The sequence below is a fragment of the Medicago truncatula genome, chromosome 6 (genome assembly GCF_003473485.1).
Source record: "Medicago truncatula cultivar Jemalong A17 chromosome 6, MtrunA17r5.0-ANR, whole genome shotgun sequence".
Classification (NCBI taxonomy): Eukaryota; Viridiplantae; Streptophyta; class Magnoliopsida; order Fabales; family Fabaceae; genus Medicago; species Medicago truncatula.
The window spans coordinates 25,531,600-25,545,734 of record NC_053047.1 but is presented as its reverse complement, the minus strand read 5'-3'; the positions used below and the strand labels follow the sequence as shown (position 1 = coordinate 25,545,734).

General features: G+C 33.1%; 1 protein-coding gene across 2 annotated transcripts; it reads left to right on the top strand.

Annotated features, from left to right (window-relative positions):
- Positions 1–5,823: 5,823 nt before the first annotated feature.
- On the top strand, positions 5,824–12,747 carry LOC120575899 (probable transcriptional regulator SLK2). 2 transcript variants are annotated; one of them, XM_039826769.1, is made up of 11 exons: positions 5,824–5,960; positions 7,414–7,462; positions 7,545–8,571; positions 8,830–8,961; positions 9,398–9,449; positions 9,555–9,769; positions 9,857–9,925; positions 10,452–10,552; positions 10,945–11,038; positions 11,192–11,261; positions 11,464–12,747. In XM_039826769.1, exons 3-11 carry the CDS (start codon positions 7,567–7,569, stop codon positions 12,408–12,410), a joined length of 2,685 nt encoding a protein of 894 aa, XP_039682703.1. In that variant the 5' UTR covers positions 5,824–5,960; positions 7,414–7,462; positions 7,545–7,566; the 3' UTR covers positions 12,411–12,747. The 2 variants fall into 2 exon arrangements, with proteins under 2 accessions (XP_039682703.1, XP_039682702.1); XM_039826768.1 differs by having other exon boundaries at positions 7,414–8,571.
- Positions 12,748–14,135: the final 1,388 nt, after the last annotated feature.

The following is a 14,135-nucleotide window of genomic DNA, read 5'->3' as shown; positions in this document are numbered from 1 at the left end:
TCTGGAAAATACTAACAATGTTGCTTGGAACCAATAATCCGAACAAGGGTTTTTTTGGAAAAAAATAGGGCGCGGTAGAAATCCATAGGGTGGGAAAAGTAATACTCTTAACTAATTCACAAAATTTCCACTCACTTAACGGATAAGAGTCCCATTGTTATGAGTTTTAAAATGCTACATATATTATACATACAATAATGATGTAGTGTAAATAAAAAACATATTTAACCCTAAAATGACGCAAAATTCAATTTGAATCCTACCCCACATGCCATTAACTCTACATACAACAAAATTAACACAACCGACCATAACCCATTAAATATAAAGAAAAGGATGTAAAGACAAATGAAAAATAGAAAGATCATGGTGAACCTACCTCAGCAAAGAAGAAAAATTGGACCAATGTTCCACACCTCTAACACACGAATTACTACTTCTAAGGTTTCACATTTATGAATATAAGAATCAAACACGTGAATTACTGCTTAGTTGTCACCTTCTTCAACTGAGCACAAGTGGCAATACCACGCCATTGTCCATTAATTGAAGTTAACAACAAAGACAAAAATCACGATGGAGAACATTTGAGTAACCAAAAGTTTCTCAATTATTTTAGAGGGACTAAACGCAAAATCTAACATATCTATATCGACTACAATACTTAATTAACCCAAATCAATTTGTCGATTTCCTACGAGATGCATGAATCAGTTCGTCTAATCATACTAATCGATTCCCATTCCCACGAAGTAAAAGTTTCTTTTTAAAGTGCATTAAATTATGTTTTCTCATTGAAACTTGTTTCCATATAAAAATTTGCATAACAATTTTTTCTCTAAATATTCATTTGATATATTTCGTCTACAAAATTCATTTACATCGCAAAAAAAAAAAAAAAAAATTCTTAGTGGGGGGGGTTGGGGATTCTTTCTTCGTTGAAAAGCGTGGATCTGTTCATTCCTAAAGCGAGGAAATTTTAGGGTTTAGTTTATTTTCTCAATTGAAGAGGTTTTTTTTCTTTCAATTAGAGGTTATGGGTTTTCAATTCGAAGATGTTGTTCTTCGAATTTCTAGATTTTAGGGTTTCCCTTGATGATAACTTGTTCATCAAAGTCAAATAAAACCCTCGAGAATTATGTATTTTTCGCATAAATTCACAATGGAAGAAAGAATCACACGAATTGTGTGGGGGACTTGATGTAGATCACGGGATATGCTATACGGTCGATCAAGTATGAAAACACCGGTGAGATCTCCCTCAACCCTTTATTTAAATTTTTTTCACTTCATAATTTTTGTGATTTGTTGATTTTGAGATCAAATTTGATATTTGTGTTATTATTGGTATGTTACAAGATTCAATCTTTCATAATTGTATGATTCATATTCTATGATAAATACTAAAAATTAGATCTGTGGTATTAATTTCTCTCTCAAGTAAAATTGATTTCTCAATTGTGTTATACCATTATTGTATTAAGAATTTGATATCTTTTGTTTTACTAAAAGAATTTGATATCTTGTTTGACATTTATTTGTGAACTGTGTAATTAACTGAAAATTAATTTAATATTTACTTAATCATTATTGATTGATTAATAGTTAGTTTTATTTATATAGTTTCAATAAACTTAATTGTAAATCTCTTCGTTTGTTCACTTTCACAAAAGAACCATCCTAACCTTTGCAATGAATTTTTTATTTTTTATTTTAAAAAAATGGAACGTTTGTTTAGCCCATTTCTAGAATATGGAGGACACTTGAGTGTGCAATATTGTCAAAGACAAAGTTTTTTTTAGAGTATTGTCAAAGATAAAGTTCAAGACTACATATCATTATAGAAGAATTTGAAATATGATCACTATGCAATGATTCAAGTCTACGAACAACATTGTTTATACTTAAACTTATGCTGAATTACCTTATTGTTCGAGAAAATAGTTTTTAATAAAATTAAATGGAGATTGTTGAATGATTTTATTAAAACATATCAATTAGGTACTTTTTGTTTTAAATTTGATATTGCATATTTGATCATTGTTGCATTCTTTATTGCCTATAAAAAACATTGGCAACTTGGTTTTAATAATCATGATGTGTTTTGATATCATAATAATGTATGAATGTATAATATGAGAGTGTGGGTGTATTTAGCTCAAGAGAGCATAGGAAAAAGAATCTACTGTAAAAGGTGTGATTTCTAAAAGAAATGATTTTCTCCTCTGGTTTGTTTTCCCTGACAATTGTGGTAGTTTGTGAGGGTGTTGGTTTTTTGGGCACTCTTCGGCATAGAGAGTTGTCTTATCATGAGGATAACGACCAAAATTTGTTTCATAATTCAGATAGAGTTGCAAAACGTCTTAAAGATAGTGGCATGGTCCGTGAATATGCCTAAACCTTATTCTTGGTCAATAGTTATAGCAACAAATATATTGTACAATTTCTTGAGCTGTCATCTAGCCTAAAAATAAATATTTTCAATAGTTAGCTATTAGATGTGTAAATGTGGTAGCAGGTGAAATTTGAGGATACAAATATATGGTTCAATATCAAGCGTTGCTTCAAAGAATGATTAGAAAATATTGTTAAAAGGTGAAGAATGCGAAGATAAAAATATTACTTAAAAGATAGTTTATAAATAATATATTTATTGAAAATTTGCAATAGGTAAGAGTTGCAGAACAGGTCAAGGCCTAATCCTATGGATCTCGAGGCGATTTCTACAACTAAGGTCTAATAAGACATCCACTTGTTGCTACAATATACCTGCACCGATGAAGAGCCGTGTTGTACAAGATGAAACACACAAAGCACCTATGAGTCATTTGTTTGATCTAACGATCGCTCGAACATTGAGCCACGAAGAAAAACAAGCATATCCAAGCCTAGGGTCTATATATAGAGTGTGCCATACTAGAAACAAGGTACACACTCATATTCTTGAAAATATCCTCAAACCTCATGGAAATCTCACTAACTTGAGTGTTTGAGTGTCTTTGCAGGTGGACCATCCACAATGGTGAAAGATTTGCTCCAGCCACCATGAACCATCGCAGTGGTTGCTTCACACAATTCGACTAACTCTTATGTTCAATGACAGAAACGGTAAGTTTAACCAAATATTTGTCGACACTTACTCTTATGTTTTGAACTATTTATTTCTTTCACTTATTAATTATATACATGCATTTTTCAGTTGATAAATGTAAACGATCTGCAACACCATTATGTTAAATCGAAATATAAAATTATTTGACTTTTCTTCACTTAAAAGGACAAGTATGGCCAAACACTATTTATGAAAAGGTCTACAAAAAAATAACAACCTCAATTTTAAAAATAGAACATTTCTTAAAAAAAAAATATAGAACAAAAAGTAAACTAAAAAATAGTTAATAATATGAGCTTATTGTCAGAAACGCGCAGCCTTTGGCTAATGGCACATTATCAAATCCCAGGAATAGTTGAATCAATTATTTTACAATATTATTACTCAGCAATAATATTACTAAAACCCCTCTTATAGTTACACGAATGGAGAGTATCACTAACTCTCTTTTTTTGTTGAAGAAATCATTAACTTTTTTCACATGATTAATTTGTAAAAATATAAAACTTATATTCTTAAATCAAAATAATAAAAAGTTATTTTTCTTGATAAAAAAAATTTGATAAAGGAAATGACGGTTGGTTTAATTTGAGATTTTTTGTTAAATGTTTATCAACTTAATTTATTTAGTTAGGTGAATGGAAGTATGGTAAAATAAATTTGTATTAATGTGACTATAGAGATACAATATATAACAAAATAGTATTAACCATCACTCATCGTTTGTCATTTGTGTTGATTTTAAATTAAATTAAAAGTTTTATAAAATTATTCTACAAAAAGTTTGTTTTTAAGCAACTTGTAAGATAAAAAGAAAACTTTGTCAAACAACTCTAACTTCAATTATAAAGTTCTTATTTTTAACACTAAAGTAGCTTCTAAGAAAAAAATAAGTTGGGCCAAACGCTTCCTATATAGAGGATTGTAAAATTATTTTTGGTTGATTATTAGCATGAAAAGTGTATTCACTTTTGATTTGCAACTTTTTATTAGTGGAACAATAAGTTACATCCACATATTTAGGACTATATCATATGTTTTGATTATATGCATATTTATGTACGTTTGGTCCTCAGTCATATATGAAAGGCTAATGTGTACGCTCGAGTGCGTTTGTATGTTGTCTATAAAATTCTTTATAAGAGGACACGCATAAATATTTGTTTGCATAAAATTGTTATATACATCTAATATATATACCCTTGCATTGCATAATTTCACAATATAGCAGGAATTAAACCATCATATTAGATATTTTATATGATAAGTACCCAGTAAAAACACAAAATAGAATATGGGTTTATCAATGGTTGAATTCCACTAGACATTTGTTCTGGATGTTAATACAAACTATTTTTGAATGGACTCATATTGAGTACTGACCTTACTTACTTAGTTATGAATAAAATGTATTTCGTGAGAATGATAGTTCGTCAACATATTATATATGTTGATTGTTTTTCATACTAGTGTATGTGATGGAAATCCCACTAATGAGAAATTTCGCAAGACTTAGGCATAACTGTTATACAATAGTTTTAACTTAAGGCGAAACTTAGACAACAAAGGGAGATATAGACAAATGATACTAGATGTACATAAACAAATTTTACATATTTCACTAACTTTGTGAAATGAAAGAGTTTGAGTAAAGAGTGCAAAGTGGTGGTTGCAATAATCGAATATCTTTCAGATAATGCAATGTAAAATAGATATGATAGAAGCATATGCTTTGTTGACTGACTAAGAGAGCTCAAAGAGGAAGGTACTATAGGTTGATAGACGACTGTTATCTATTAACTTATCCGCGAGTTCATTTATAGAAATAATTTTCCCAAAATGAAGCCCCATACCATACATAAGTTCTTTTCTTTAACAAATTGCTGATTTAGATTTAACTTGAGGTGAAACTTAGACAACAAAGAAAGATATCGACAAATGATACTGGTTTGCCAAAGAGAAACTTTGATTGTCTTTTTAATAAACAACAATTCGATCCAAAGAGTGCAAAGAAATGGTTGCAAGAGTTGAAATGTGTGTTTGGTATCAAAATAAATATGTCAAAATCACGGTCACCCTTAGTGATTTTGTAGAAGCTACAAGGTGTATATTTATCACATTGAATCATCTGTTATTATGGTACACCCCATCATGTTACCAAACCAAACATATATGAAGAAGATCTTTCAAGACATATATACAAATAAGATATGACTGAGACAAATATTTCGTTGACTAACAGAACTCAAAAAGAAAAGTATCAGAGACCGATAACCAACTATTATCTATCGACTTCTTCGCAACTCCATTTATAGAAATAATTTTTCAGATTATAAAAAATCAAAAGAAAATCTGATTTTGTAATAGATATAGATATAGATCTTCATTTTACCATTATCACTAGTGTAAATTCATTAAAATCACTAGTGTAAATTCATTAAAAATAGATATAGATAGACAATAGATAATTGTTAGTTAATTTTAGATTTTAGATAAAGCAAAACACGCGTACAAAGAGTTTCTCTTCTCTCCCTCTAGAAGAAAGAGTTTCTCTTTCTAATCTACACCAATAAAATCCCGCCACGTACACAATCTCCCTAGCGTAAAACTCCGAATCTATCACCGACTCAGCTACAAACTAACACACTTGACACGTACCAGAAATTCAACCGGTTATAGCCAGTAATATGAACCGGTAAAAATAAGTCATAGTAGCTGCTATAAATACTCTCTTTACACAATCACTTGTTCTTGTTCGTTCTCTCACTGTTTCGATTTTTAATTATTTTTTTATAATTTTTTTGTTTCAGAAAGTGACGTTTCACTTTTCTCAGCTCAAGGTTTCGATGTGAGTTTCCTTTCAAAATTATTTGATTTTTTTTCATGTTTTTTCAATTGCTTGTTGATCATGATGAACATTAAGTGAAATTTTGCTAATTCAATTTTTTTTAATTTTTTTTGGTGATGATGAGTTTAAAGCTTGCATTTTTAGTTGATTTGGGATTTTGGGTTATTGAACTTTTACTTTAATTTTTGTTGGATTTTGGGATTATGAGTTATTGTGTGTTTTTTGGAATGTGAATTGGGGGTTGGTGATTTGTATTTTAAGTTGTGCTATGTAATTTTGGGTTTTAGGGTTTTTTTTCCTTTCATTCTTCAATTGAAGTTTCATTCAATTTTCAATCATTGTTTGTTCATCATGACAAACTTGGTGATTTTATTTTTCGTGAGTGATGAGTTTAAAGCTTGAATTTTTAGTTGATTTGGGATTTTGGGTAGTTGAATTGTTAACTTTTGTTGTTTTAGATTTTGGGATTTTTGAGTTTTGGTGTTTTTTGGAATGTAAATTGAGGGTTTAATTGATTTGGTTTTTAAGTTATGATATTTAATTTTGGGATTTTAAGGGTTTTCTTTTGAATGTCTGAATTGTGAGGTTTCAATTTTCAAATCATTGCTTGTTGATCATGGTAAACATTAAGTGAATTTTTCTAGTTTTTTTGTTTTTTGTTTTTGTGTTGTTTGTTTAATGAGTATAAAGCTTTAATTTTTAATTGATTTGGGATATTTGAAATGTTAATTTCGTTGTTGTTAGATTTTAGGATTATGAGATATGGTGTTTTTTTGGAATAAAAATTGGGGGTTTAATTGGTTTGTTTTTTAGGTTATATGGTATGTAATTTTTGGTTTTAGTTATTTTTTTTGTATTTGTGAATTGTGAGGGCTGGCTTTGTGGTAATGATTTAACTTTTAGATGAGATTGATGGTTTAATTCTAATGTTGAGAATAAAAATTAGGGTTTTGTGAATGAAATTGTTTGATTCTGATCTTGTTTGTTTGATAGTGTGGTTATTTATTGATCAATTTTGGTTTAATTTTAGTAGTAAGAATAAGAATTAGGGTTTTATGAATGGATTTGTTTGATTGTGATTTTGCTTTGTGTGATACTGTGGTTATTTATTGTTCAATTTTGTTAATGTGATTTTAATCATATACTTTTTTTTTTTTATTTAATTTGCGTGAATTAGTTTAGCTCTAATGTATTTAGTGCTAATGAATGTCTATTTTATTTTCTCTGTTTTGTATTTCGATGATTGCTTTTTAAAAAATGTGTACATGGTTCTTAATCAGTTTTTATTTTATTCAATTTTGGTGAACTAGTTTTAGCCTAGCTCAACTTTCTTGTGTTAATTAATGTATATATTTTCTCAATTTTGATTGATTTGTATGAATAGTTGTACATGGTTAAGATTTGAGAAGAAAATTGCAATTTTTGAGCATTTTGTTGCACATGTGCTTTGCAGGTTTGTCGGTGAAGTTTGGATATCTTAGAGAAAGGGAGATACAGTCAAGGTTTAATACTCAATTTGGCTATTGTTTTAGGATATTTTAAACACTAGTTAAGCCTGGCTTACGATAGCTACCTTGATTCCAGTCACCAAGGGGGCATACCTCCCATGGCACCTTCTCGGGTGGCAGGAGGTTTAGCTCAATCATCATCAAGTTCTGGAATTTTCTTTCAAGGAGAGGGGCAATCACATAATTTAGTTAACTCTCACTTGAGCTCATCGTTAGTTAACTCATCTAACACTGTACCTGGAACTGGTCATTCCAACCTTGGTCCGGTGTCTGGGGATATGAATAACGGAATTTTGAACAGTGTGGCAAACTCAGCACCAAGTGTTGGAGCTAGTTCTTTAGTCACAGATGCAAATTCTGCACTCTCTGGTGAGCGCCATATGCAAAGAAGTGCAAGCATTAATGGAGACTCGTATTTAAGATTACCCGCCTCACCCTTGTCATTTACATCAAACAACATTAGTATTTCTGGGTCACCTGCAATGGATGGTTCCTCTGTAGTACAGCAGAATTCTCATCAAGATCAGAATGCTCAACAGTTGCAGCAGAATCAACAGAAGCTGCAGGGTGGTTCAAGTTCTATGCTTTTGCCTGCTTCTCAAGTTGGCTCATCTTCGCACCAAACGGGTGCACAAGTGCCTGGATCTTTCACGGGCGCACAAGTGCCTGGATCTTTCACTCAAGATCCAAATAATATATCCCACCTGCTGAAAAAACGTAGGCTGGATATCAAACAAGATGATATAATGCAACAGCAGGTAATACAGCAGCTTCTTCAGAGACAAGACCCCACACAATTCCAAAATCGTAATCCACAGTTACAGGCTATGTTTCAGCAACAGAGGCTGAAGCAACAACAAATCTTTCAGTCGTTGCCCCCGGCTCAGCAACAAATCTTTCAGTCATTACCCCAGGCTCAGCGAATGCAGTTTCTGCAGCAACAACAGCAGCAGCAACAACAGCAAATGCAGAGGCAGCAAATACCACAACAAATGATGCAGCCCTCGGCTGGTGTGAAGCGTCCGTATGATGGTGGTGGTGTTGGAGGTGTATGTGCCCGTCGATTGATGCAGTACCTCTATCATCAAAGACAGCGACCAAATGTCAGTTTTTTTATTTGCTGCATGTGAAAACCTGTCTACATGATTTCTCTAGTTTATGGAGCAACAACCTTTTATGATTTGGGGATGTTTAATTCTGTTTGTAATGCTGTAAATCATTTGTTTATTTATGTTTTTTGTTTTAAGCACATGAACTAATTAGTGTATTTTATCTTAACATATTTTTAACGTTTTGGTTGCTTCTTTTAACATCTAGATTAGGTACAACACGACTAAAATTTTGTTGATCTGTTTTCTCAGGATAATAGTATTGCATATTGGAGAAAATTTGTGGCTGAATATTACTCTCCTCGTGCAAAGCAACGGTGGTGCTTAGCATTATATAGTAACGTTGGACACCATTCAGCTGGTGTTTTACCCCAGGCAACTACGGTCAGTTTTTGCACTTTCTTTCCTTGTATGTTATTCCATGAATAGGATGCTGCTGCGATATTTGCTATTTATTAATCTTTAATTCAAAGATTTAATGGACTAGATTATGTTATCATCATGTAATTGCAGGCAACTTCTCAGAATACCTCTAGACAATAGCTGTAAATTGTGAGTTCGACTTTGCTCCATCTAGTTATTGTCCATTTGTGAGAGAGATGGACACAAGTGATAGTTTAGTATGATTCATTTTATTTAGTGGATCCAATAAAAGCTATCACTTGTTTCTGTCTCTCATAAATGGGGAATAAATGGTGCAAAGCCAAACTCATAAATTATAGGATTTGCTTGTCGTATTTTTTTCCTTGCCCTTTTATTGTCATGGTACTTCTGATTCTTTGTAGGGTTGATAATCTGACCTTGATATTTGTTTCTTCAGCATGCTTGGCAGTGTGACATATGCGGAACTAAATCTGGAAGAAGGGGATTTGGTATGGATATTGTTTTGTTCATACCTGTAACTTGATTGTTAGCATGTTCCCTTTTGTGTGATAGTGCTAGCCTAATAATATCTGCATTCTGGATTTGTTTAACAGAGGCAACTTTTGATATACTACCCAGACTTAATGTAGTCAAATTTGGTGGTGGAGTGATCGATGAACTTTTGTTTTTGGACTTGCCGCGTGAAGTAAGATTTCCTTCTGGGCTGATGATGTTAGAATATACCAAAGCAGTTCAAGAGTGTGTATATGAGCAGCTTCGTGTTGTTCGTGAGGGTCAACTTCGTATCGTATTTACTCAAGATCTGAAGGTTATAGATCTTCACCATATCTAACTATATTTACTGTTTTAATCTTTTGTTTATATTGTCCACTGAAAATCTTGATAATTTGCTCAGATATTTTCTTGGGATTTCTGTGTAAGGCGCCACGAAGAACTTCTTCCTCGAAAGTTAGTTGCACCACAGGTATATGATTCTGCATGCTATGTTGGATTTAAGACTGCAAGTTAACAGAATATCTCTTGAAAGTAGCTCTATTCGTCACCACATTCTGTGTGTCTTTGTGCTATTAAATTAATATTCTTGATGAAACCTTTAGCTACACTACAATATTCAAAAAGAACTAATAACCATTCTTGATTGTTCAAAACATGTTGTCCATTACCATCATAGTCAATTAATCATATGGTTAAACTTTTGGGATTGCTACAATTCTCAACTATCTACAACGGTTCTTGAAATTTCCCAAAGGTGTGAAAGTTCTATCCACTTTAACCTGGAAGAACCAAATGTACCAGATTCGTGCCCCCTAAATGATGGAGTTTCTTTTGAAAATCTTGGGGCCACCGAGTAAACCTGTCGTCTTTCTTTGTCGCTGATAACTTTATGGAGATGATATTCTGACTCCATAATGATATCTATATAATTGGAATGATAGTGTAGAGGTATTATTTTGGAACGTGGTTCTTATAATTTTTACCTTTTCTTACAGGTCAACCAATTAGTTCAGGTTGCTCAAAAATGCCAGAGTACAATTTCTGAAAGTGGGTCAGATGGAGTCTCTCAGCAAGACTTGCAAACAAACAGTAACATGTAAGTTGATACATGGTTGTTACTCACTGATTGACATATTTAGGAAGTCCTCTTCCTCAGATTCAATATCTCTCTTGATTGCATGCTTTATGTGATGATGCTGTGATCTAATCTATGTATAATGCTTCCTTTTTTGGCAATTGAGTTGGAAAAATAGCCAAAGAAAAGTTATAAAACTTTGGTTCTCCATTTTTTACTGTTTTTTACAGAATTAACTTCTTTTTATAGCATATGCAAATGTGTTTGAAGTCATACATGGTCAACTAATAAGGATAGGGGATTTATTGTTACATAAAATTATTTTATAATTTGTTTTCTTGAGCCAGGTTTGTAGAGATTAATACTAAAATGTTACTGAACTCAACTATATGATAATGTTTCTTTTGCAAAAGGGTCCTGACTGCTGGGCGGCAGCTTGCGAAGAGTTTGGAGCTACAATCACTAAATGACTTGGGATTTTCGAAAAGATTTGTGAGAACTTTGCAGGTAAATTGTTAAGTTTTTTTTTGAGAGCAGGTAAATTGTTAAGTTATATTTCATAGTTTCTGCAGCGTTGAAAAACAGTCTAACCAAAATTCATTTTCCATAATTTATTTAATCAAAGCCTTTTTTTCTCTGCCTTCTTTTATGTTTTTACAGATTTCTGAAGTTTGCAATAGCATGAAAGATCTAATCGATATATGTTTTGATCACAACGTTGGAGCACTTGGTAAGTCTTGTTGTTTTTATCATTATCTTTATAAATATTGGTGCAGCTGTTTCAAATTACACTGGTATAAACGAAAATGAAAAGTAAATATTGAAGTAACTTGAATAATTCAATAAAAGTTATTCAGTTTGAAATTTTGAATTACACTTCGACCATTAGCCTCTGTTTCTGTGTTTATTAATCCTACTACATTTGCCTGCAGAGAGTTTGAAAAATTATTCTCAATATTCAACCACGCCAAAGCTCCAAATGCAAAAGATGCAGGAGATGGAACAGGCAGCAAATGGTCAAGGACCCCCACCTGATCAAAACACACTTAATAAGCTGATGGCATTGAATCCTGGATCAAACAATCACATAAGCAATAGTAATCACAATATGGGAAATCGTGGTGCTTTGACTGTGCCATCACAAGCTGCTATGGCAATGTCTAATTACCAGAATCTTCTCATGAGGCAAAACTCAATGAATTCAAGCCCTGGCTCCCTTCATCGAGAAGGGTCCCCTTTCAGTAACTCAAACCAGAATCCCTCACCAGCTTCTTTGCAAGGTGCTGGGGCTGCTATAATCCCAGGCTCTATGCAGAATTCACCTCACAACAGTGGTGGTGGATTCTCAAATCCCCATCTACCCTCACTACAGCAGCGGCAGCAGCAGCAGCAGCAACAACACCTTCAACAGCGCTCATTAAGTGCAAATAATTTACCTCAACAAAATCACTCTCAGGGACCTCAAGGAAACCAATCGCTGCAACAGCAGATGATCCAGCAACTACTGCAGGATATGTCAAATAACAACGGGGGAGTACAACAACAGTCTCATAGTGGACCCAATGTAAGTGGGAATATGGCAAAGAATAATTTGGGTTTTGGGGGCCAAACTCCAACCACTAATGGAGGAGGCTCTGCCAATGGTCAAGGAAATAATGGACCTGTTTCAAGGAGTAACAGCTTCAAAGCAGCTTCAAACAGTGATTCTTCTGCAGCAGCTGGTGGAGGCGGCAACAATGGATTCAACCAGAGGCCATCTGACATGTCGCAGAATCTAGCCTTACAAGACGTTGCTTCCGACTTTGCCCCTGACTTCACAGATAGCGCTTTCTTTAACAGTGATCTGGATGATAACATGGGTTTTACCTGGAAGCCATGACTGACTGAACTTGTCACTATAATTGGAATTTCTGTTCAATTATTTTATCTTACTATATTATCTTTGTACAGTGGATACTTTAAATAGTTTCTGCCTTATATTTTTCTTGTTTTCTTTTTGTGGTCATTTTCTTGATGGAATTTGTCATGACTCTTACTCCAAAGGTGCTTTAGAGATTTTATTTGGGGTTGTTTTTTCCTGGCCTGCAAGTGTAATCTACTAGTACTTATCATCCGTGCAACACACGGAGAGATATTGTTGTTTGGTTGTATTTTCATATTGAAAAGTTAGTCAATGATTTAGACATAAAAGAAGGCCTTCATCTGTTGCATGAAAAGTCAGCCAGTGTTCAGCTGTTCATGGTTTTCTATTAATTCTACCATTTATCAAAGAATGTGAACAAACTTTTTATCATCACTAGTTAGGATTAAGCTGTTTTTTTCTCCACACTATTGCAACGATCTGCTTGCAGCTCTCCCTTAAGTTGCAGTTTTTATTTGGAGAGAAACTGAGCCTTCATTTTTATATTAGTCTTTCTCTCATGAATAGAGTCCTCTGTTTTTAGAGAGGATCTTGATCCACTGTGCATACAATCATGTAGTCAGGAGAGATCTTAATCATGTTTTAGATTAGACTGTACAATTTTGGTCGGATGATCAAATTTGTTTCGAGTCCATGCAATTTTCACTGGTTGGACGATCAAATTTGTTCTGAGTGCATGCAATTTTGACTGCATGCAATCCAATATGTTGGATCACACATGCAATGCAACATAGCTCTTCGTAGAGCGTGAAGGATAAATGATGTGCGCCATATTTTCTGGTTTGTTGTAATATGGTCTTTTGTGACTGACTATCATGGAATAGAATAATAATTTTAGGGAGGGTGACTCGGTCATGTTTGTATTATGCAGTATCAAACAAAAACACTTCATTTTGACTTTGGTTTATATATAATATTAGAATTTTATATGTTGTTGTAGAAAGTGGGTTGAAAATATTCAGGGTTATTTTCGATTGGTGTTGCAATCTTTTGGGATGTATAGAAAATTGATAGTTTGATTTTAGGGTTAACAGGCTTTTATCCTCTGCCATTTGGATCCCCTCGTAAAATGAAGATTCTTTGATTTATCCCCTAAAGCCAAATGACTGGATTACATGGCTGATGTGGCATGCTGAATGTGTATAGAATTTAATTTTTGATTATTAAAAACTTAATTTAATAAATTAAAAATATTAAAATATTATCATTTTTTTCAAAAATTTCCTCCTTCCTCTCTTCTCTCTCGCCCCCATTCTCCCTTCTCTTCTCTGTGTTATTCTTTTTTCTCCTTCCTCTCTTTTCTTCTCTTCCTCCTTCCTCTCTTCTCTCTCGTCCCAGATCTCCCTTCTCTCTCTCTGTTCTTCTTTTTTTCTCTTCCTCTCTTCTCTTCTATTCCTCCTTCCTCTTCTCTTTTTATTCAAACCCAATTTCAAGATCTATGTTTTTCCCAAATCATCAATATAAAAATTCAAAACTTTATTCAATATGATAAAAATCCAATTCCAGAAATCCCAATTCCAAAAAATCGGTTGTGTTGTTGTGTTTGGATTTTTTTAATGAAATTTTAGATTTCTGTTGTTATAGTTGAGTTGTTGTGTTGGCCCCTTCTTCAATTACGTTCTAGAATGGTTGAGAAGTGCTGGATGGTGTTTGTGTTGTTGATAGAGGGAGACGATGAATTTG

What these genes read in the sequence shown, in the direction of transcription:
- LOC120575899 (XM_039826769.1), top strand. Translation starts at nt 7,567, where the DNA reads ATGGCACCTTCTCGGGTGGCAGGAGGTTTAGCTCAATCATCATCAAGT. An exon ending in ATCTGGAAGAAGGGGATTTG is followed by an intron (nt 9,450 to 9,554) that starts GTATGGATATTG and finishes TTTGTTTAACAG; the next exon opens with AGGCAACTTTTGATATACTA. An exon ending in TCACAACGTTGGAGCACTTG is followed by an intron (nt 11,262 to 11,463) that starts GTAAGTCTTGTT and finishes ATTTGCCTGCAG; the next exon opens with AGAGTTTGAAAAATTATTCT.